The 24,439-nt window shown below is 38.6% G+C and overlaps 2 protein-coding genes and 1 non-coding gene across 28 annotated transcripts in view; 1 reads left to right on the top strand and 2 right to left on the bottom strand.

Moving 5' to 3' along the window:
• UCHL5 (ubiquitin C-terminal hydrolase L5) overlaps positions 1 to 17,848 on the bottom strand; it is a 50,124-nt gene extending 32,276 nt beyond the window's left edge. For 5 of the 25 annotated variants that reach the window (XM_055235386.2, XM_063613735.1, XM_055235395.2 and 2 more), the window contains exons 1-3: positions 17,490 to 17,798; positions 9,513 to 9,576; positions 7,526 to 7,631 (exon numbers count right to left, since the gene is read on the bottom strand). In XM_055235386.2, the coding sequence (XP_055091361.2) occupies positions 7,526 to 7,631; positions 9,513 to 9,576; positions 17,490 to 17,766 (447 nt within the window). In that variant the 5' untranslated portion in view covers positions 17,767 to 17,798. Of the gene's footprint in view, positions 1 to 7,525; positions 7,632 to 9,512; positions 9,577 to 11,651; positions 11,688 to 17,489 lie in introns of all 25 variants that reach the window. The other 20 variants (XM_055235381.2, XM_055235384.2, XM_063613734.1 and 17 more) reach the window with 13 other exon arrangements.
• Positions 15,574 to 15,708, bottom strand: LOC129459102 (small nucleolar RNA U109). The gene has a single exon (XR_008649906.1). It is a non-coding gene; the product is annotated as a small nucleolar RNA U109 (small nucleolar RNA).
• RO60 (Ro60, Y RNA binding protein) overlaps positions 16,933 to 24,439 on the top strand; it is a 33,903-nt gene continuing 26,396 nt past the window's right edge. The window contains exon 1 of one of the 2 annotated variants that reach the window (XM_055235377.2): positions 16,933 to 17,858. The gene's annotated coding sequence lies outside the window, so the exon portion shown is untranslated. The other variant, XM_063613732.1, reaches the window with a different exon arrangement.

Genomic DNA, 24,439 nt, shown 5'->3' with positions numbered 1-24,439 from the left:
TCTCAGTAAACTATCACAAGGACAAAAAACCTAACACCACATGTTCTCACTCATAGGTGGGAATTGAACAATGAGAACACATAGACACAGGAAGGGGAATATCACACTCTGGGGACTGTTGTGGGGGGGGGAGGGGGAAGGGATAGCATTAGGAGATACACCTAATGCTAAATGACGAGTTAATGGGTACAGCACACCAACATGGCACATGGATACATATGTAACAAACCTGCACATTGTGCACATGTACCCTAAAACTTAAAGTACAATAATAAAAAAATTAAAAAAAAATAAAAAAAGAAATAGTAAAAAGATAATAAAAAGACATTATTAAAAAATAATAAATGAAAATCTGTTCATGACACTCTTCTTAAAACACTTCAGTAACTTTCTATTACTCTAAAGATACAGACAAAAGTCTCAATCACAGCCTAAAATGCCCTGTCTAGAGTACATAAATTTTATCTAGGCTCATGACCACCTGGAATGAAGACAACTTTCTTAGTGTCCTCTACTGCTAACTCAAATGACTGAGTTTTGGCCAGAGACAAGTATGCATGTGACACGGGCAAATTCTATAAAAGGGAAAGAGGGAAAGGAGTGTACTTTCCCCTTCCTCATGTCTGTTTTTTTTTTTCTTTTTTTTTGAGACAGAGTCTCGCTCTGAGCACAGGCTGGAGTGCAGTGGCGCCATCTCCGCTCACTGCAAGCTCTGCCTCCCAGGTTCATGCCATTCTCCTGCCTCAGCCTCCCGTTGGGACTACAGGTGCCCGCCACCACGCCCGGCTAATTTTTTGTATTTTTAGTAGAGCCGGGGTTTCACTGCCTTCCTCCTGTCTGAATGCGGAATTGAGAAAGAATGGCTGAAGCTCCAGAAATCATCTTGGACCGTGAAATAACCTTTGGAATAGAAAACATACACAAAGGAGCAAAACAAAAGAGCCTGGAGCCTTGACAGCTCTTGAGTATTAAAAAAAAAAAACAACTATTTCTTATAAACTATTTTTTTTTTATGCCTATGCCTAACTGTATCTAATCCTGGCTAACGTATTTCCTGTTCTGCTTCATATCTCACGACATCTCCCCTTTGCTCTGCACAGTTCAGCTACACTGGTCTTCTTCCTGTACCTTTTAGTAGTCTTACTCACTTTTGCTATAAAGCTGTAATTAATCTGGAATGATCTTGAACCTCTCTCCCTTAGTTAATACCTACTTAACCTTTAGATTTCAGCTGAATTGTCACTTACTCAGACAGGCTTTCTCTCTGACAAGATGTCCCACTTTTATGAATATAGTAAAGAAATTAACCTTGCCCAAAGAGAGGCCTGGGCTTTGCCCTTGGTTCCTGGGAGATGAGCTCTAAGTCCTTGAATGCCTAAGAGTGTCTCTGTTTACCTGAGGGCTTTGGGCCACACTGATAGTCTAATAATGTGACTCAGGGTGGGGGTACTGGGTCAAGATTATCAGCTCAACCTCCTGTGAGGCTGGAGACTAAGGTCAGGCACATGGGTGGCCAACCAGGTTATGTGACCAAGGTCCAATAAAAACTTTGGACACCAAGAATCGGATGCAGTTCCTTGGATGGCAATACTCTGCATATTGTCACACAGCATTGCCAGAATAGTGAGCACTGTCTGTGACACTACTGGGAGAAGACAACTGGAAGCTCTGCACATGGAACTTTCCTGAACTCTACCCCATGTGGCTCTTCCTTTGGCTAATTTTAATCTATATTCTTTTGTTGTAATAAGCCATAATCATGAGTATAGCAGCTTTCAGTAACATCTATGAGTCTTCTAACCAATTATAGAACCTGAGGATGATCTGGGGATCCCCCCACCACAAAGTTGCAATGCTGTCAGAAGTGAAGGTGGTCTTGGTCGAACTCTACAGTTGGTGTTCAAAGTGAGGGTAGTTTTGTGGATAGTTCCTAAACTTCGTAATATAGTCCTCATTTCACTCCATTCGGCACTTATCATCATTGTAATTTAACATTTAATTGATGAATATCAATTGCTTCCACTAAACTCTAAGCATATTTGAGGGCAGGAATCATGGCACTTTTTCATTCTCCAAGCACCACAGTATCTGGCAGATTGTAGGTATTCAGTCATTCTTTCCTGAAAGACTGAACAGATGGAGTCACACAAATCCAGTACCACTGCAGCATGATTTCAAGCAAGTAAATCACACCTCAGCTCTCTCATCAGTGAAATAACAAGACTACAATATTTTGTGGAGGGAGAACAGTTATCAAAATTTCATTTCTGGATCCTTATATACAAATTGCAATTACTAGGATATATTTCTTTCCTCAATATTTTATTAACCAATGATACACAGACATGCACACACATATAACCCTCTTGAATTAGAGTATATGATCAGCACAAAATAGCCAGTGTTACCTCTCTATATTGAGGTAATCCCATTATAAATGCCATTTAGTTAATCTGTATAACCTTATCAAATAAATATGATTTCATTAAATTTTTTCAAATTTCTGAAAATACTCCAGACATCCTGGATTGGAAATTATTACTGTAAGCCCTTGAAACCTAAAATCAACTATTACATATTGATGTAATATATAACTCTCCTAGCACAGACTTATAAGAGGCACATACTAAAAAGACTGACAGATATTAATGGTGAATTATTGACCTGTCAGTTTAATACGAACTGTTAGCAAAATAAAGTACCAAAACAATGATATGGGGAATCACTAATCTGACACTTTCATAAACACAACTGGAATAATACAAATATAACACAGAACTAAAAAATATCAAGGGACTCCAGAAATTATAAATTCATACTCTACTATCATTTTTTTCTTTCTTTATAGAGTACTTTCTTATACCTTAAATATAGCTAGGTCTCTATAAATCGGACATCATTAGTATCTTAGTGTTAGTAAATTCTAGCACTTTAATAGTAATATTAAAGATGAACAGTTCGGTCTGCATTTATTGGATACGTACCATGTACCAAGGACTGAATATAAAAACAAAATCCCTAACTCCCAGGTTTACAGTTTAGTGTGGAAGAAACACAATTAATTAATTTACTGATACAGTCTGTAAATTTGTTCCTGCCCAAACCTCATGTTGAAATGTAATCCTCAATGCTGAAGATGGGGTCTGGTGGGAGGTGTTTGGATCATGGGGGTGGATCCCTTATGAATGGCTTAGGCCATCCTCTTGGTGTTAAGTGAGCTGTTCCTCAAAATCTGATCATTTAGAAGTGTGTCCCCCACTCTCTTTCTCTCTCGCTCCAGCTCAGCCATGTAAGATGTCTGTTCCTGCTTTGCCTACCACCATGAGTAACAGCTTCCTGAGGCCTCCCAAGAAGCCGAGCAGATGCTAGCACCCGGCTTCCTATAAAGCCTGCAGAACTGTAGGTCAATTAAACCTTTTCTTTATAAATTACCCAGTCTCAGGTATTTCTTTATAGCAATGCAAGAATAACCTAACACAAATATACACAAACATACATGGGAAAAAATCTGTAAAAATATAAATTGTTTTCAGTGGTTATGTCTAAAGCAGAGATTATAAGACACTTTAATTTTCTACAGCATCCACTTTATAATGTTTAAATTTTTATAATGGCATATATGCTTATATACACTGAAAAAATAAAAACATTTTTAAAAAGGAGAAAAATCACCTGATAGACTTTCAAACTCATCTGTCCCCTAGCTTTTCTCTACTACCTAGATCTTAAAATTTACAAACAACTGTGGATTTAAAATTATAGTTACTATATGTATAATGATACATAAGTACAAAAATATTATATAAATGGACTATTTGGATTTTTTGTTTTGTTTTTGAGACAGGTCTTGCTCTGCTGCCCAGGCTGGAGTGCAGTGGCATGACCATAGCTTACTGCAGCCTCAACCTCCTGGGCTCAAGCAATCCTCCCACCTCAGCCTCCAGAGTAGCTAAGACTACAGGCGTGTGCTACCAAGTCTGGCTAACTTTTTATTTTTTTTAGAGACAGGGTTGCCCTATATCACCCAGGCTGGTCTCAAACTCCTGGGCTCAAGTGATTCTGCCACCTCAGCCTTCCAAAATCACAGGATTACAAACATGAGCCACCATGCCCGACCAGATTATTTAGATTAGGGAAATAATTAGAAACTCAAAATGTTGACTACTAAAAGATTAATTAATTAAATTATAGGATATTTATACCAAGAACACTAAGGGAGGCAATGCTGTGATAAGGTTAATAGTACAGACTTCAGAGCCACAGTGCCCGGGTTTGCACCCTAGCTCTGCCACTGACTAGCTACATAACATGATCAAGTTTTTCTTATCCTTTCTAGAACTCGGTTTCCATATCTGTAAAATGAGGAGGAGCCTGCAAAACCAGATAACTGTTGTAAGGGATCAGATTAATAATTTTAAATATTAAATATATTTAAATATAATAATTTATATATTTATAGAATATATAAATAATTAAATTTATATATAAATTTATAATTTTGTATATATAAATTTAAAATATAATCATTTTAAATATATAAAAGTACTTAGTAAGCCTTCAATAAATGTTAACTAATATTTATTATGTCTATTGAAATGAAACAAAGTCAAACTTTCATTACTAAGTGAAAAAAACAAAATATTCTGCATAATAATCCAATTTTAGCAAACAAAATTATAAGAAAACATGTTAGCATATGAACAGAAAATGTGGGAGGAAGTATGACATATGGAGTCACAAACCTGGGTTTTATACTTGGATTTAAGTTCTGGATGTACTACATATTATCTGTGTGATCTCAGGCAAATAATTTTTCTAGGCCTCAATTTCTTTATTTGTGAAATGAAGATAACCTCATGGGGTTGTCGCAAATATTAAATAATATACCTAAATTACAATATCTGGCACACAACAAGGGCGGTAAATGTTGCCTACTGTTTGTATTATTACTATTATTATAGTTGTTGAGCATGCCTCTCTTATTAACTATTATACATGTAGTATCTAAAACAATGCCTAGCAAAGTAGGTGCTCAATGATTACTTGTTGATTAAATGGATGAGTCAAACTGTTAAAAGGTTAGTAGAGATGGGTGTAGGATTATAAGGATATTTATGTTCATCACTATATTTATATTTCTGTAATGTTAAGTTCTGCTATCGAAAAAAAAAAATGATACATTTTTAACTACACTATAAAAAACGCTATTTTCCTTAAGGTAAAAGCAAGAAGTTCTAATTTCTCTAAGAATGCTCAATTCAAAAAAGTCAGAGGAAAATGGAAAGCAGCAATAAAATAAAAGAAAAAAGAAATCAAGTTACTTAGTAGCAAAAGCTTTATCTCAAGGGCAGTAATGAGAATAAGCAGTTTTATTTTCCACCTTTCTAAAGGTTAATCAGACTATTCTAAGCAAGTTTTTGGGTCTCAGAAATAAGCGCAATTTTCAAACAAATGCAATCAAAGTATTATCTATGGAGCTCTAAGAATTCCTAAGACCCTTTCCAAGGAGTCTGTGAGCTCAAAATGGTTTCCATTATAATTCTAAGACAGTTTTTGCCTTTTCCTCTTCTTTTCCGTCTGCACTGTTGGCATAAAAGCAACAGTGTGTAAAACTGCTGGTATTTTAGCATGAATCTAGGCAATGACATTAAACTATGTCACTGACATACATAAGAGTTTTAAAAAAAGAAACAAAACAAAAGCAAGTTTTACTAAAAAAAAGTCTTTGATAAAGCAGTAAAACTTATTTTTATCAAATTTTGACCTTGGAGTACAAGTCTTTAATATTCTGTGGAATGAAATAGGAAGTACAAATAAAGAACTACTGCTGTATACCAAGATATGCTAGTTATCTTGAAGAAAGTACTTCAGCAATTGATTTGTAAGCTAAATTGTTAGCTTTTTTCCTTGGAACATCATTTTTGCTTGAAAGAACAAGCGAGAGACAAATGTGGTTTTCCAGACAAGGATATCTGGCAGATATTTTCCTAAAAATGAGTTAAATCAGTCTGTGGCTTTGTGAACAAACACCTAGTAGTATTTGTTGTTGTTGATAAAATTTGAATTTTCAAGTGAAAATTTAAAAATTAGAATTTTGTAAAACTTAGATCTCCCACTGTGAGCTTAAAAGGTTTGCTATGGGTAACTTAACTTCTCGATAATATCATATCTAATGTGTCAACACTTAGAAGACATTCATAAATCAGTAAATGTACTATGTTACAAAATCATACAGGAATAAAAGATCCATTTGAAGGGCAACATAATCCAAAGGATTTTACCATAACAAAGTACAAATTTTACATTACAACTAACCTTTGAGAAAGCAATACTTTTAAAGCTTTGACATACTGTCAAAGAATATCATATTTACCTGAAAAAGATAATATTTCTCCTTTTCCAACTACACATATGTGTGAGACAGAACTTTTTTTATTGACTTCAACCAAAAGCAAAACAAAACAAAAACATTGCAACAGATTGAATGAAGAAGCAGATAGGATCCTGCTGTGCTATTAAGGCAGCCATTTAAAAGATTTGCAAAAATGTAAAACAATGCAATCTTCTAGCTAATTTTTTGGTAACTATAGTTATTTTTCATTAAAAAATGTTATCGATGTTAACATGTAACAAGTTTATTGTTGTTACTTTCAAATCTATTCATAATTCTTTTTTTCTTTTAATTTTTTTGAGACAGGGTCAAGCTCTGTTGCCCAGGCTGGAGTGTAGTGGTGTGAACATATCTCACTCAGCCTCCATATTCTGGGCTCATGCAGTGCTCCCACCTCAGCTTCCCAAGTAGCTGGGACCACAGGCATGCCACCACCATGCCCAGCTAATTTATTTTTTTGTTTTTGTTTTATAGAGACGGGTCTCTTCATGTTTCCCAGGCTGGTGTCAAATTCCTGGGCTCAGCCAGGCACAGTGGCTCATGCCTGTAATCCCAGCACTTTGGGAGGCCAAGGCGGGTGGATCACCTGAGAGGTCAGGAGTTTGAGACCAGCCTGGCCAACATGGTGAAACCCCATCTCTACTAAAAATACAAAAATAGCCTGGTGTGGTGGTGTGTGCCTGTAATCCTAGCTTCTTGGGAGGCTGAGGCAGGAGAACTGCTTGAACCTGGGAGGCGGAGGTTGCAATGAGCCTCGTACCACTGCACTCTGGCCTGGGCGACAGAGCAAGACTCCATCTCAAAAAAAGAAAAAACAAATTCCTGGGCTCAAGGGATCCTCCTGCCTCGGCCTCCCAAAGTGCTGGGATTACAGTTATAAGCCACCATGCCTGGCCTAAATATTATTAAAATGTTTCAGTTTTAATGTCTAATATGGAAAACATTGATAATCCCAGAAACGAAAGCTCTTTTGAGATGTCAAATGAGCTTTAAGAGTGTAAGTGGAGATGTCAATAATTTTTAAGAGTGTAAGAGTTTGAGGACCACTACACTAGTAGCAAACAGTAGTAAACTAGAGTCTTGTTTATAAAAAGGGTTGCTCTTGAGACTTTTCAGGGTATCCAAGGACCATACCTGCTTAGCAAAAAATATCGTGTCAAGTCGGGAGTCCTGAACCACAGATCCTGCTGGTTCTTCTCCTGGCTGCCACTTGAAAAGAAAAATTAACCCATGAACTGGCCTACAAAATAAAATACAAATTAATGACATCAAACCCTGCTTCTTTCATAATACATTGTTAATCTATAAAATTTTAGTCAGTTATCTAACAAATATAATGCAAATGAAGTAAATATGGGAAATTTTTAAAAGATCACTACTGCCATTCACAGTCACTAGACTGTTGCCTTAGAAGACGCTAATACAACTTAAAATTATATCAATTAAAATAAAATTGTAGTGAAAGGTTTATTCTCAAATCTGTAGACTATTCATTTCTACCCGATATCACCTCACTTAAAAAATAAGAATATAGTAAAACCAGAAGCTGGCTGAACTCCAAAATATATAAAGTTCATGTAACATGTTTATAGATAAATGGCTGATAGCATATATTATCTATATTAAATATAGGAAGTAACCTTCATATATTATTGGATTCATGAAAAATCCTCATATTGCAGTATGAATTGACGCTACCATCTCATACATAATGAAATCATCCACTTTCCTAAAGGAACTGTTTTTGAGTGCAAAACATTAAATCACTACTTCGAAATTCCTTCTTGTCTATCTATCACAACTGCCTCCCACCCCACAAAAAACTTTTCCTATCCTCAGGGCTGGGCATGGTGTCTCAAGCCTGTAATTCCAGCACTTTGGGAGGCTGAGGTGGGTAGATTACTTGAGGCCAGGAGTTCGAGACCAGCCTGGACAACATAGTGAAACCACATCTCTACTAAAAAAACAAAAACAAAACAAAAAAATTAGCCAGGCGTGGCGAAGTGTGGCTGTAATCCCAGCTACTTGGGAGGCTGAGGCAGAAAAATCACTTGAACCCAGGAGGCAGAGGCTGCAGTGAGCCGAGATCACACCACTGCACTACAGCCTAGGTGACAGAGTGAGACTGTTTCAAAAAAAAAATGTTTCCTATCTTTTTATTTGATTCAATTTTATTTTAGACATGGGGTCTCACTATGTTGCGTGGGCTGGACTTGAGCTCCTGGGCTCAAGCGATCTTCCCGCCTCAGCCTCCTGAGTAGCTACAACTGCAGGCATATGCCACCATGCCTGGCTCCCATCTTTTTAAAGACAGTTCAAATGATCCATTTTTAATTAACCTTCCCTGATCTTAGCCACAAATGATCTCATTTTATCTAAAGCGATTGCTCTTTTTATGGGGAAGAGAAAGGTAGGAAGAAGCAAACTACCTATCGCCTTCTTACTATTAACAACAGTTAGCATATCCCTAAGTCCCTATTTTCCCTTTTAAAAGATTATTCCCTGACCCCATTCCAGACTCCAAGGCTCCCGCCAGTGAAAATTCCTCTAGCCCTCCATTTGAAGATACAGGGTCAATGTTTGAGGGCATGGTGGTCAGGGGTAAGGAGAAGTTAAGAGAGGTGATTCTGGTCAGAAAGATGGGGGAAGGAGAAAAGTTGTTTCTGGCATCAACATTTGGAACTTTAAATATAACTTTCCCAAGAGGCAATGTGATAGTGTGTAGGCAAGTTCTGGATTACTACAAATATATATTATCTGTCAAATATGCTTTAGTACACTGACCTATTGTTCTTGCTTTTTAAGTTAAAATGTGTTCCATGTTCTAACACTATTGATTTATAAGTGAATTTTGTAAAAAAAAAAAAAAAAATCAACCAACCAGTACTTTGTGGATATGGAATTACAGAGACTTAGGTTTGACTCCCTTGCAAGTTACCTATCAGCCTCAGGTTCTTGGTTATAAAAAAAGAATAATAGTAACTATCTCACAGGATTGAAGAGACTTAAACGACATAACGTATTCAACCTAGAGTAATCCAAGTAAAATAAGCAAATCTGAATATCCTTTAAGTTTGCTAAAGTATATACATATTATTAACACGACTAAAATTATACTTACTTTAATTTTTCAAAATTCTCAGGCTCTAAACTCCATATTTCTTCTACTTGGGCTCCTCGGCAACCTGAAATAATAAATTATTTTCTTCAGTAAACAGAATAATTCATTTTTTCCTTCAACATGAAATAAAATATTACTAAAGGAAATGCAAGACATGACAAAACAAAATGGTAAAACTAATAAAGCTCACAGCCAAATCTCATTACTTCCTTTAATATATCCAATTATTTACAGTGGGAGTATATTCATAATTTAAAGAGTTTGAAGAGTTTATTTTCATTGAATTACCACTCTATGACTGTTCCTTCTCTCTCTCTCAATCTCTGGCTCCTCTATCCACTCTTTTTCACTCAACTGTTCCATTTCTCCAGCTCTGTCTTTAGCCTTGTATTATTATTATTTTTTCTTACTCTATACTTTTTTTTCTGGGAAAGCAAATAACTAACACTTAACAGTAACTTTCAAATCACATCTTTAGTTCTGATCCTTATCCTGAATTCCAACTGTATATTTTCAACTACTTCAGAGTCACATCTCCTCCTCCTCTCCCAAATATCCTTCTAAGACAGCAGTTCTCAACTAGGGTGATTTTGCTCCCCAGGGAACATTTGGCAATGATAGACTTTTTTTTATTGTCATTATTGTCACTGGTGTGGAGGGTAGGAGAGATGCTACTAGCATCTATTTGGTAGAGGCCAGGGATGCTGATAGATATCCTACGTTGCACAGGACAACCCCTGACAACAAAGGAATACCTGGCCCAAAATATCAACAGTGCCAAGGTTGAGAAACTCTGCTCTAGCATACAGTAGTAATCATGTAGTGGTTAAGAGCTTGGGCTCCAAACTGCCAGAGTTTGAATCCTGGCTCCTACATTTACTAGCAATACAGCCATTTAAACTCTCCATTCTTCACACTCATAGAGTTGTTTGGAGGAATTAATGAGATAATGTAGAAGATAATTTAATTCAGTGCCTAGCACACTTTAAGGGTCCACCAACTATTGGCCAGTGTTATTATCACAATACAAAAAACAACCATATTTACCAAAGTTTTTTATGTCCTCTACGTAAAGTGCTTTAAATGTATTTTCTCTAATCTCTGCAAGGTAAGAATTTAATGCGAGAGGCTTTGGATATTAATCAACTTGCCTATATTCATTCACTACAGCTAGTATGTGCCAGAAAACTAATTAAAACCCACATCAGGTTTCAAAGTGTGGGCGCTTTCTAATTTTTCATATGATTTTCAAGTAAAAGCTAGAGAAGGCTTTAGACTACTGCAAAAAAACAGTGGTTAAAAAAGAAAAAAAAGTTGGGTTAACTAACAATGTGACTGGGCATTCATGCCATTCTGTGCCTCAGTTTGCTCTATTCAGCAAACATCTATTAAGGGCCCATTCTGGTATTAAAGATATATGTACAAAGAGAGTTACTACATGGTTTGTGGTGGAAGAGAACCAGAAAAAATCTGAATATCTAGCAACAGATTAAGAATAATAGACATTCACATATATCAAATTAGGAAAAAACCTTATAAATGTAAACCTATGTTTCTATCAGTGTCAAGAAGGGCATGGAAGGATGTTAATGCAACTGTTAACACTGGTTACTTCTATTGGAAATCAAAAAACAGGCCAAACATTAAAACATTCTACATCATACCACAACAAAAAAGAAAAAGTACGCTGAATAAAAGTGCCTCAAAGCCTCCAGCGCAGGTAGAATTTCAAGTAGCGACACTGCTTAAACAATCTCACATTAAACACAAACACATCTCTTCATGTAAGGAAAACATAGTACTCAATTTAGCATTTATCTCCTTACATATGTTAAATATCTAATACAGCATGGTATAATGGAAAGAGAAATAAGCGATGATTCCAGAGACCTACATTCTGATCCCAGAACTGTCGTAAAGGTCTTAACCTTGAGAAAGAACACAATTTCTTTGAGCCTCACTTGCGCCATGCATATATAAAACAAGGATATTTACCTGCTTCATCCAAGCCACAAAATTCTTGTGAGGTGTATAAGATTATCAAACAGTAAACACAAAGAATCACTTAATACAGACTCCCCAATAATATATATTAAATAAAAAGTTGAGGAGGGGGGAAGGTTTTAAAATGGTATTTACCAAATATCTTCTGCGTGCCAAGCATGGTACTAGGCCCTGGCAAAGACAGAAATTAATAAACTATTGTCACAATACTTAAAAATGTCACAGTCTGGTAGGAGACAAGCACATACAATGCAAAAACTGTATAGAATGCATAAATTACATATGAAGCATGTATAGAACATGTTCTGGAAGTTCGGAGGTAAGAGAGATCATTACTACCTGCACTGGTTACCAAAAAAAACCTGTCATGGATTAATGAACTAGGTCTTTTAAAAAATGATCATATGATTTGTCATCTAAACCAGAACCCTGTTCCAAAGCGAAAGGGGGTGCTAACATTAAAATGCTTTGAAATATTTATTAACTAACACATCTGTATTATACCGATGGGTCTAGGGACAGAAACAAATTTCAAAAATAACTCTTAAAAATCAACCTGGAGCCCCAAGAAAAACACTCGCGGAGTTCTCCCAAACTGTTGTCAGTGTGTTAAATTTAACTGCTAGGTATGCTATCTTCCAACAGACGGTTTTGACAACTTGTCATTCCCCTAACCCTACCGATAAATCTATCAGAAGCAGCAAGAATGGCCCCAGCTTCTGCACTTCTGCAAAAAAACACTCCCATATGTCTTCCACAACCCCAGTCTCAGTCATTCCATGGTACAGATAAATTCCATTTGGCTGATGATGTGACCAAATAGGAAAAACTGGATTGACAGCACTCAGGTAGTCTCTACTTAAAAAACGACTAGACCCAAGTATTTTAACTAAATTGGGAGCCCTAAATTGCAGGCACTATTACCTTGTACCCCTAAACTTAGCTGGTCCCATTTTAGGGGCTGTAACAATTGTGAGCAACACTTGCTTCCAGGGGCACCATGTGCACCCCATGACTTCTTGTGTGAAAGCCAGGCATTATCTCTCTCCTCAAAACAAGATGAAATGTACCTTAGAAGCAGTCATAATAGACCTTCATGTTAAGGAAGCACCACGTTGGACCCAAAAGTCATTCAAATCTGCCCTAACTCACGGGTCAGAGTTGTTATAGATGATGGAATTACTCTTCCTCCTTGCATGACAAGGTGGAGTCTGCAAAATCACTTATACATCTTGCTGTCCCTGGATTAATGCTCTGAGCCAAGAAGAAATGTCAATATAAAAATCCAAGAAAGCCATCTGGTTGTTTACTGTAAACATTATAAAGACATAAATTAAACAGATTTGGCACCAACCCTGTCGGTCAGGTCATATTGAGCAGAATGGCTGAGGGAATGGCTATTTAGTGTAGAAAGAAGGCTGGATATTGTTGGAAGACAATTCTCAATGGGTTTCTGTTTCTGCACATCTTCTGCAAGGAATTACCAGCTTTGCTCTGGACCATCTTTTCAAGGATATTCATATAGTAAACAGACTTGGAAGACAGAGAAAGCACCTTTTTTTGAGGCAGAGGGAAGGCTGATTTGCTGTCCAGGATAATAAAGATAATGTGTCCCTAAAGGCAAAAGTTGAGCAGGTTTGCTAGCAGCCTCCCTTGTAAGATTAGTTCTCTAGCTCAGAATTCCTCAGCTGTCATACAGCCTCACTATTTGTGCGGCATCCACCAGAGCCCACCTCCAGCCTCATGGGCTCGGAGGAAAACGCAACCAATGTGAAAATGAATCTCCTGCTGCCTACTATGCTATAAGTAATACAACCCTTATCTCTAAACCAAAAGTTGTCTGCTAGCATCTATTAAACTGGCAAGCCAACTTATTTGCTGGCAAGCAGGATAAAATCTAACACTTCATAATTCTTAACAGATGTTAGATTTTGTCAAATGCTTTTTGCGTCTATTGACATGATCATGTTTTTGATTTTTTGGCTTATTAATATGGTGCATTACACTGCTTTTTGAATGTTAAACCAATCCTAAATTCCTGGGGTAAATCCCACTTAGTCATGATGTATTGTTCACTTAATGAATTACTAAATTCAATTTGGTAAAACGGTTTAAAATTTGTACATTTAAGTTAATGATGGAGATAGGTCTGTAATTTTCTTTTCTAGTAATATCTTTGTGTCTGGTTTGGTGTCAGGGTAATGCTGGTCCTCAGAAAATGAGTTAGGAAGCATTCCTTCCTCTTCAATTATTTTCGAAGAGTTTATGTAGAATTGGCATTATTTACAATATTAAATATTTGACAGAATTTACCAGTGAAGCCACCTTGGCTAGAATTTCTTTGTGGGAAAATAATTTTAAACTACAATTTCCATTTCTTTAATAAATACAGGGCGTATACTGGTTATCTATTTCTTTTTTTTTTTTTTTTTTTTTTTGAGACGGAGTCTCGCTCTGTCGCCCAGGCTGGAGTGCAGTGGCGCAATCTCGGCTCACTGCAAGCTCCGCCTCCCGGGTTCACGCCATTCTCCTGCCTCAGCCTCTCCGAGTAGCTGGGACTACAGGCGCCCGCCACCGCGCCCGGCTAATTTTTTGTATTTTTAGTAGAGACGGGGTTTCACCGTGGTCTCGATCTCCTGACCTCGTGATCCGCCCGCCTCGGCCTCCCAAAGTGCTGGGATTACAAGCGTCCGAGTAGATGGGACTACAGGCGACCGCCACCAAGCCCGGCTAATTTTTTTTGCATTTCTAGTAGAGACGGGGTTTCACTGTGGTCTCGATCTCCTGACCTCGTGATCCGCCCGCCTCGGCCTCCTAAAGTGCTGGGATTACAAGGGTGAGCCACCGCGCCCAGCCACTGGTTATCTATTTTTTAAGTGAACTTTGGTAATTTGTGTCTTTAAAGGAATTTGTACATTTCATCTAAATTGTCAAATTTATTGGCATAGTTGTTCATAATATTATTTTTAATATTTGTAAAATTTGTAGTGATGTCACCTCTCTCATTCCTATACTGAAATACAGGAACATCTCTTTTTTCTGATCAGTCTGACAAGAGTGATTCCATTGATCTTCCCAAAAAAATAGCTCTTAGTTTCATGTATTTTCTCCATTTTTTTCTCTTTTCTGTTCCACTAATTTCAACTCTGATCTTTATTATTTCCTGTCATCTGCTTACTTTAGGTTTTCTACTTTCTTATAATAAAATGAAAGCTGGGGTCATTGGTTTGTTGTAAGAAAAATGAATCCAGTCCCCATTACTCTATCTTGGCTGTAACCAAATGTTTATAGCTTCTGTTTTTAACAGACCATCACAGTTTGTTTTGGCACACATATGTATTATCTGTGGACCATACCAATTAAAAGTACAGTTCTGCTCCACCAGTTTCTTAATTTAATGATACTACATTCCACCAAAATCTGTATTTACATACTTACTGCATCTACAATTCATTTCCCTTTCAGTGATGGAACTTTTGAAATGAATTTATGACAGCATTCACAATACAGGTATTTCATTTTTGAAAGAATCAACAGCCAAAATCTTTTTTAAATCTAGAAATTGGGTGAAAAAAATGAAAATGATGGAAATAATTGGAATAAATTGATTTTCTCTTTGAAGCATCTGATGGTGACATAAACTACCATCATTTAATTTTTTGCAGGTTCTTCTGCTAATGAAGCCAATTTATTAATAGCTACTGCTTTTTCATATGTGCATGTATAGAAGATGAATTTATATATCATTCTTTCATGCATGATCTCCAAGTTTTCTGCACATATGAAATTGAAGGAGTAAACAAACTTACCTAGTATAACATTTCTGAAAGTTAACTTTAACATATTGTTAAGGTTTTGAAGGTAAAATATATGACTAAATCTGCAGACATGTGAAACTCATTGTCTGTCCAAATCTGAATCCATTTTCTTGTCCATCAAGCCTGCTCTTCACTTGTAAGAATGTTTTACCAGCCACCCAGGCTAGAAACCAGGGAGTTATTTTTGCCTCTTTTTTTCCCCCAACGTCTAGTAAGCAGTCCTTTTGATTTTTTTTCTCTTATGTAGGAGTAATATACTACCACTCAACCTCTACTGTAAGGTTGGCAGCCCTGAGAACTCCTTTTTTAATTTAGCATGTTATGGATGTATTTCTGCTCCCAAAGGAATGAAGAGCAGACATTTCCACATGCGACTGTTGATTTAAATATAGCAAACTTATTGAATCTAACTCCTCCTTCCTAACCCACTAGTTTAGCCAATCATCTCGGACTCCAACCATTTTAAGAGATGGCTAGCTTCTCTCACTTTATTCCAACCTGCCCTGCACACTTAAAAGCACAATAAACCTTAATTATGAAAATAATGTCATTTCAGCATTAAAATATATTTGATAGGTAAATCCCCAGTCACTACAGGGCAACTCAAACTATACAACATGGCATACAATCTGGCCTCAGTTTATCTTTTCAGTTTCAGATCCAAATAAATATTCTTCCAGTCTGTTACATTATGTTCTAGTCACTTTGCTAGCTGTTGGCTAAGCCATATACTTTAACATCACTACTGTTTATGCTTTTTCTTCTGCCTGTGCTCCTCCACGACCTGTGTACTTTTAACATTTTGTATATACTCTAACATAGCAATTAACACACCATATTATAGTTTGACTGTCAATTATTCGAAACAGCAGTTATGGTTTATTCATATGAAAATTTCCCAATCCTTGGCTGGGCGCGTGGCTCACGCCTGTAATCCCAGCACTTTGGGTGGCCGAGGCGGGTGGATCACAAGGTCAGGAACTGAGACCAGCCTGGCCAGCATGGTGAAACCCTGTCTCCACTAAAAAAAAAAAAAAAAATTAGCCGGGCATGGTGGCGCGTGCCTGTAATCCCAGCTATTCGGGAGGCTGAAGTAAGAGATTCGCTTGACCCCGAGAGATGGAGGTTGCAGTGAGCCAAGATCACGCCACTGCACTCCAGCCTGGGTGACACAGCGAGACTCTGTCTCAAAAAAAAAAAGAAAAGAAAATTTCCCAATCCTTACCACTGTGCCTGAGATATAGAAGATGAACAACATACGCTTGATAAATGACATTCCAAATATTAAGCTGTGTACAATAGGCAATATCTACATCAACCTTTAATTGTTAATCCCACGTAAAAGTTTTAACACCGTAGAGTCAATAATACTTGGGAAATATAACAGATAAAAACGTACTGTCCAAAGAAGAGACTAAGAACAAGATAAATAGGGAAGGATAAAAAGTACAATGTGTTGATTATTTAGGACGGAAGGCACTAAATACAGCCAGAGAGACACTGTGAGGAAAGCATGTGGCCTCTAATCTAGAACACTAGCTCAAGAAAACCCACTTCACCGGAAGCCAGAAATGAGCAGAGAGCGGAACCAGTGAAGTGGCCTTTCAGGCCCACGCAGTCAGCGTGTGTGGACGTCCCGAAGAGCTATTCACACATTCAGGGCGTTCTGCTTTGAGTAACCAGAATCTCGAGTTCCTGGGCGGCTTGCGCCGCAGACACCTCACCCTTGAGAAGGCACACCCGAGGGTGGCTTCTGCAGGACTAACGGCCTGAGCAATGCACCTGACCACACCAGCCCGGATAAGGTGCGCGCCGCAGAGAAGGGGCAGTGCAAAGGACAATATGTGCTTAAGAGCTTGGGGAGCGAGGGCCCTCAAGTCAGTTACAGGACTTGGGTGCCAGGTCCTGAGGATGTAGCAGGCACAAGACAGACACGATCCTTGCCCTCGTGGTGTGGCTCTTCAAATTACTGTGGAAACGCTACTGTCTCGAGCTGAGGAGAGGGCAGAACACCTACATTTCCCCCACCCGGACTCCAGGTTCCTGAAGTCATCCCTCCAGACGCGGGGCGGCGGTGGCCGCAGGGAACCACTCCATGCCCAGCTTGGGCCTCCTCCCGTGACCCCAGGCCCAGGACGGTCCCCTTGGTTCTCACCGAATCCTTTAATGAGCTCGGTGAAGACCCCGGGGTCGCTTTCCATGAGGCACCACTCCCCGGCATTGCCCGTCATGGCCCCGGCCACACACCGCCCCGATCCACCTCTCGCTCTCGGCTGCCCCCCGCACCAGCTGCCGCCGGCCACAGATCTCAGCAAAACCGCCGCCGAGCTCGTCAACCACACGTCACCCCGCCTACTTCCCGACAGCCTCCGGGCGCCGTCACCTGCAGCGCGACGGAGCGCGGGAGGACGCTCTAGCCACCCTAAAGACATCGGACCTCTTCCCAGGCCTTGCAGCACCCGTAGCGGATTCGGAAGGGCTGGGGCCTGAGAAGAAAGGGCGGGGATTCAGAGCGCCGAAGGAGGTAACATCCGGGACCCTCGCCCCTCTGGGGCGGAGGCGGGGCAAAAGAAGAGGGGCAGGGCAGGAGTCGTTCCCGGGAACAGAACCTGGAAGCCCCGGCGGCAGTGGGGCTGTTGCTGTTGCTGCCCGTCAGGCTGCCGTCTCCTGTCGTTTCCCAGCGCTGCGCAGGACTTCTCCTGGCGGCGCTGCGGGTCCAGGGGGTCGGCTGCCAGGTACAGGTGAGGACATTGCGGGAGGCCGGCTGGGAGCCTTTTGTGCAGCCCCAGGGACGCGCAAAGTCTGACCAGTCCTCCATGTCTCTCACCCGCATCCCAGGGGTTGAGGCTGGGCAAATGCAGCGAAACTATCGCTGTCCACCGCCCCGCTTCCGCGCCTGCCCACCCTGGGTAACGGAACCAGCATCGCGGTAGGGACATCCTCGCTAGGCCCGGCCGGACCGTTCCTGAGGGTGGGCCCTTTGCGAAGCCGGGACTGCTCCTGCTTGTCGGCGTCGCTCCCCACAGGCCGACGTCGAGAGGGCCTGCTTTACTCCTCCTCTTTCTCCTCCTTCTCCCGCGGCTTCTGCGTGGAGAGGCGTCGCCCGGGATCTGGGTTTTGGAAGAAGGATCTTTGTGGGAAGACAGGGTGAATTTATCATAGAGGAATAACGAGGGGGAGGAGAAAGGTTTGTCCATGGGGCTGCTAGACTGGTAGAAGGGGATGCGTCAAGGGAAAATTAGGTTGAAAACAAATGTCGTGTATTAATCTAAAAACATTTGGAATGGTTCTAAAACTGGATGATGAGTTAAACCAAGTATTTACTAAATATTTACTAAATTGCCCTCATTCAACAGGCTCTTACAGAATACTATAGTGTTAAGATTAAAGTTTTTAAGAGTATATTAAAGACTTTAAGTGTATATTTACTCCTTAAAAGCTACATATTTCAAGAAAGACCTTTGGTTTCCAGGAAAAAAAAATGTTTTAGTGGATAAAACTCTGACTCCTTCCTTCTCAAATAGGTGACCTGTGCCATGGAGATAGGGAGCCTTGTGCTACAGATTATGTGAAGCCATGAAATAAACATGGTAAATTTTATTGAGGGAAGCAACAGAGCAGCTTTTGTATTAAAAGAAGCCTGAGTACGCTATGGGGTAGAAGCCAAAATTTGTATGAAGTGTTGGTTTAAAAAAAATTTTTTTTGGAACTTTCTTGAAGTTTATCTCCGGAAACTCTGCCCTTAACTTGGAGACTGGGGGGATTCTGTTCAGTATATTTCCTTGAGATACTTCATTGGAAAAGTTTAAGAGGCACAAGAGTCCAGAATGATTGGCATCAGAGCCCGAAGTAGTTTGTGGTATTTTTTTTAATCTGTAATATTGCTATGAACTTGAAAATGTTTTCTGTGCAAAATACATCAAAACTAAAATTTACTTGATACCCAACTTAATTAACATGGTACCTATTGTAGAAAGACCAAACTGAAAATTTAGCCTTTGGCACAATCTAGAAGTAAGTAGAGAAGAGGGTTAAAATGCCTTTCGTTATGTTAACATTTAATCCTGAGAGTTTACATAAAAAGCCAGATTTCTGGATCTTTGAGGAAGATGAGTTCTGGCAACTACTAGTTCCATACCACGTGGCAACCGTTGGCAGCTCCCCTCAGACTAGCCTGCTGTCATTTTTGCCACAGTTCCTTCCTCATCAGTTTTTATAGCATCACATTGATCAATGGATTCAAATACCTGTATCATGGGTAAACAAACCTCTACCGTGAGCCCATTTTTGTAGTATTGTTTCTTTACATTTGTCATGCACTCTCATAGATATGTCAGCTTTGACTTCATTTAAAAAGGAATAATCTGCAAATGTGTTTGACTTCTTGAGATGAAAGGCAGCATTTTCAAATAAATTATAAAGAGACTTTGGAAGATACTGAGATGTGTGAATTCAAGAAAAATGTAGGATTCCTTGGAAATAACATATTAGTACTGATAAAAGATATTGTACATGCTGTAGTTCTGATGATTGTGAAACAAGTGCTATTATATAATATTAGCATTTCCTGATTTGCATTCTAAATTAAATTTTTAAAGTAGAGAAATAGACATTGTATAAAATATCCACAACCAATTTAATATGCGGCCATGCTTGGCCGGGCACGGTGGCTCACGCCTGTAATCCCAGCACTTTGGGAGGCCCAGGCGGGTGGATCACGAGGTCAGGAGTTCAAGACCAGCCTGGCCAACATGGTGAAACCCCGTCTCTACTAAACATACAAAAAATTAGCCGGCTGCGGTGGCAGGCGCCTGTAATCCCAGCTACTCTGGAGGCTGAGGCAGGAGAATCGCTTGAACTTGGAGGGCAGAGGTTACAGTGAGCAGAGATCGCACCACTACACTCCAGCCTGGGCGACAGAGTGAGACTCTGTCTCAAAAAAAAAAAAAAGTGTCCAAGCTTTTAATATTGTATAGTATTGTAATATTTAACTTCTCAACAATTTAACTTATAGAGATTTAATACAACATTAGTTGTATGGTGTGTTTTAAGAGCACTAGATAGATAGGTCAGGCCCATCCAAAGAATTAACTATATCTTTTTGTTGTTAATCTGGATTTACAACACTTGATTATCCCGGAATGGATTAACTGATGACCAGGTTCTGACCTCACTCACTGCCCAATTGCCTTCTAAACCACTGATAATGAAGCTTAAGCTTTGAGGCAGGAGATGATGGCAGTTGGAGAAAGAAGAAATTAAGTTGCTGTGTATGTCTGTGTGTATCTCAAATTGCTTTTAAAAGTCAAATATAAAAATTGTAGGGCTAAATATAATTTTTGTGTAATCAATTGTATTGGTGCTCTCCATTCTGATATAGATAATAGCAGAGTTATTTAAGTGCTTGTTTATTTAAATAACTTTCCAAATATATTTTACCTGGCCAGTTTATGTTTGTATTTTTAATAATAGATTTTTAGAATATAATTCACATATCATGAAGTTTACTATCTTAAAGTATCCAGTGCATTGGTTTCTAGTATATTCACAGAGTTGTGCAGTCATCACCACTAACTTCAGAACATTTTCATCACCCAAAAAGAAATCCCCTACCCATTAGCAGTCACTTCCCAGTGTTCCCCCAACTCCACAGCCTCTGACAACCATAGACTAATGTACTTTTTATTTCTATGAATTTACCTACTCTGGAAAATTCATATAAATGGAATTGTAATACAATATGTGGCCTTTTCTGACTGGCTTCTTTGACTTGGCATAATGTTTTCAAGGTTTGTTTACATTGTGTCATGTATCAGTACTTCGTCCCTTTTTATTGTCTAATAATAGTCCATTGTATGGATATACCATATTTTTTTCATCCCTTCATCAGTTGATGGACATTTGGGTTGCTTCTGCTTTTTGACTGTTATGAATAATGTTGATAAAAACATCTGTATACAACTTTTGGTGTAGATACATGTATTCATTTTTCTTAGGTGTGTGGTGGAATTCCTGGGTCATATGCTAACTATATTTAACCTTTTGAGAAACTGCCAGACTGTTTTCCAAAGCGGCTGTATTATTTTACATTCCCACCAGCAGTATATGAGTGTTTCATTTTCTCTAAATCCTCACCAACACTTAATATTATTATTTTGATTATAGCTGTCCTAGTGGATGTGAAGTGATATCTTACTGTGTTTTTGATTTGCATTTCCCTGATGACTAATGATGTTCGTCATCTTTTTATGTGTTTACTGGCCATTTGATAATCTTCTTTGGAAAAACACCTTTTCATATTCTTTACCCATTTGTGTGTCTTTGGAGTAATATTTGTTCACATCTTTTGCCTATTTTTACTTGGGTTATTTATCATTTTATTATTAAGTTGTAAGTGTTCTTAATATATTCTAGATACACGTCACTGTATGCATGATTTGCAAATATTTTCTCTATTCCTGGGTTGTCTTTTCACTTTCTTGATGGTGTCCTTGGAAATACAAGTTTTAAATTTTGATAAAGTCCAGTTTATTTTTTTATTTTGTCACTTTTGCCTTTGGTGTCTGTGTTCCAACACTAATTCTGTAGCACCAGCTGGGTGTCCCCCAGTTCCGTTTAGTTCTGACACTAGCTACCCAGGGATGGCATCAGATCCCACAAATTAAAGGACAAGGTCTCCACTAAGAATGCCATTAATTTGGACACCAGGTGTAAATGGGGTCCCCAGGCTACTCACACTTCTGCCCTGCGGACTACAAATTCAAGACTTCCCATAATCCTCTCAAGGCTGATAATTCACTAGGATGACTCACAGAACTCACTGAAAGTGCTCTACTTGCAATTACAGTTTTATTATAAGGGATACAACTCAGGAACAGCCAAACAGGAAGTAGACACATATGGCAAGGTCTGGGGCAAAGGAAGGATGCAGAACTTCCATGCCATCCTTGTGAAATGTGGGCACATCACCTCCCAGCACATCAGTTTTTGTTCACCAAGGATGCTCCATTGAGTATCGATGAACAGAGTTTTTATGAGGTTTCATCACATGGGCATGATTGATTAAATCATTAGCTACATGACTGAACTTGATCTCAAGTCCTCCTCCTTTCCTAGAAGGTTGGTCTGACCAGTTTATTCCTCTAAACATATGGTTGGTCTTTCTAGTGATTAGCCCCCATCCTGAAGCTACCTAGGGGCCCATGTTACCTCATTAATGTAACAAAGACACTCCTGTTTCTCAGGAAATACCACGGGTTTTTGAAACTTTATGCTGGGTATTATGTCCAAAGACCAGATACTCTCTCTTATAAGATGCCACAGTATCACATCACTTTGCCAAATTTTGAGTTTATTTGTGTATCACACTCAGTGACAAGAAGGAGAGTAACTTGGGACATGTTACTCTGCTTTCTGTCTTTTAAAATATGAATATGACCCTGGTAAATTTATATAATCAAGTAGGAAGGTGCCCTGGCTGCTAATAATGTTATCTGTTCCACTGTTTTATGTGCACTCTGGAAAGTACAGTCGCAGAAGCATAGGAAAACCTAAGCAGTTTCTGCTGCAGAAATACTGAAAGGATATGTCCTCAGGGTTGTCATTTATATCATAACATGCAAAAGGAAGAGTCCATGAATAAGTAACTTTATTTCTTCTAATAGGAATTACAAGGATTACACTTAGAGATTACCTCTTAGACAACCTTCATAGATTTAAAAGTTCACTTTGCTGCTTGCTCTAGAAAAGTACTTGAATACCTAGTATTAAATATGTTAGAAAAACAGAAATATTGTTCTTAGATGACATTTTTACTCAGTGTTCATTACCTTTCTTTAGAACTTTATTTTTTCTTGATTATATTTTTCACTACCTGCATATAGTACATTTATCATTCTGATTACAGAATTTATCTTAAAGACTTGTATTATATTTTGCATTATAAATATTGAGGCTTTTATTCTCAAAATGTGTTATGGGGAAAGAGAAACCAATTGTGCATAATTATTTGGCAAATGGTTCAGAAAGTCAACTTTAATGATATTTGGCTTTAAGTATGTATTACTAATTACATAAGAGCAATACAAAAGAAGAGACCAAAATGATAAGATTTGGTTTCTACTCTCAAGGGAACCAATAATGTAGCTACATGTGGTCACAATGAATAATACAAGGAAAAGAATTTGAGGGGAGAGGGAATTTTGAGGTTTGGTTTGGGACCTTTTAAATCCCACCACTTGGGCCTTGGTGCAGGAAAGCAGGTGTAGTAGAATTATGTGACATTAGATGTCATTTCAGTGTTACTCATCTAACAAATATAACTAATAAGCAGAAGTAGACAGGTTGAAGTGCCACCAGAGCCTGTTTTTATGAAAGCTGAGGGAGAGACTAGCAAAGTCTATGTAATGTAAAGATCAGAAAAACATAACATTTTCTACTGGAATTGGCAATTAAGGTATCAGTCTTTGAGAAGCATGTTAGTCGTCTTAAAGTGTTTTGGATCGACAGGTAGAGATAAAAGCCAAATTGAAAAGAAGATAATAATAAATAGGACAACAGGCATCCACTGCACCAGGAGTTTCAGCCTATGCTGTATTCAGTAACTATAAATTTGTCCCCAATGACTAATGTGATCATTACATCTCTGATGCCACCTGAGACCTAGGCTTCCACTAACATAAGCAAATTTATACCAGAGTTTTATTTGGAATATCGACACTAATATTCCGAACACAATTCAGATCACTGTCCCCCTCAGTCACATTCAAAATGTGAGGCTCTTCATTCTCCCATGCACTTATCCCTACACCACTATGTATTCCCCTCTCTGAGACCCAGTCTTTCATTCCTCCCCTCTCTACCAAACTTCTTCACATACCATTTGGCATTCTGCATCTCCTGTCAGAGGGGAATGTCTTCAGTTTCCTTATCCTTCACTCCCACAAATCTATCTTTACCTATACTCTTTATCCTTAAAAGATAAAGGAAATATCTCTTTTGCTGTCAGTAGGCCAGTGTCAACCTGGATGCTCTAAGCTCATTCTCATTTCTTTAAGAAATTCCTTCAGTTATCCCCCTTCTCTACTGTATCTTCAGCTCTCCAAA

Source organism: Symphalangus syndactylus, chromosome 19, assembly GCF_028878055.3.
Source record: "Symphalangus syndactylus isolate Jambi chromosome 19, NHGRI_mSymSyn1-v2.1_pri, whole genome shotgun sequence".
In the NCBI taxonomy this organism is placed as follows: Eukaryota; Metazoa; Chordata; class Mammalia; order Primates; family Hylobatidae; genus Symphalangus; species Symphalangus syndactylus.
This window is presented reverse-complemented; position numbering and strand designations above follow the sequence as displayed.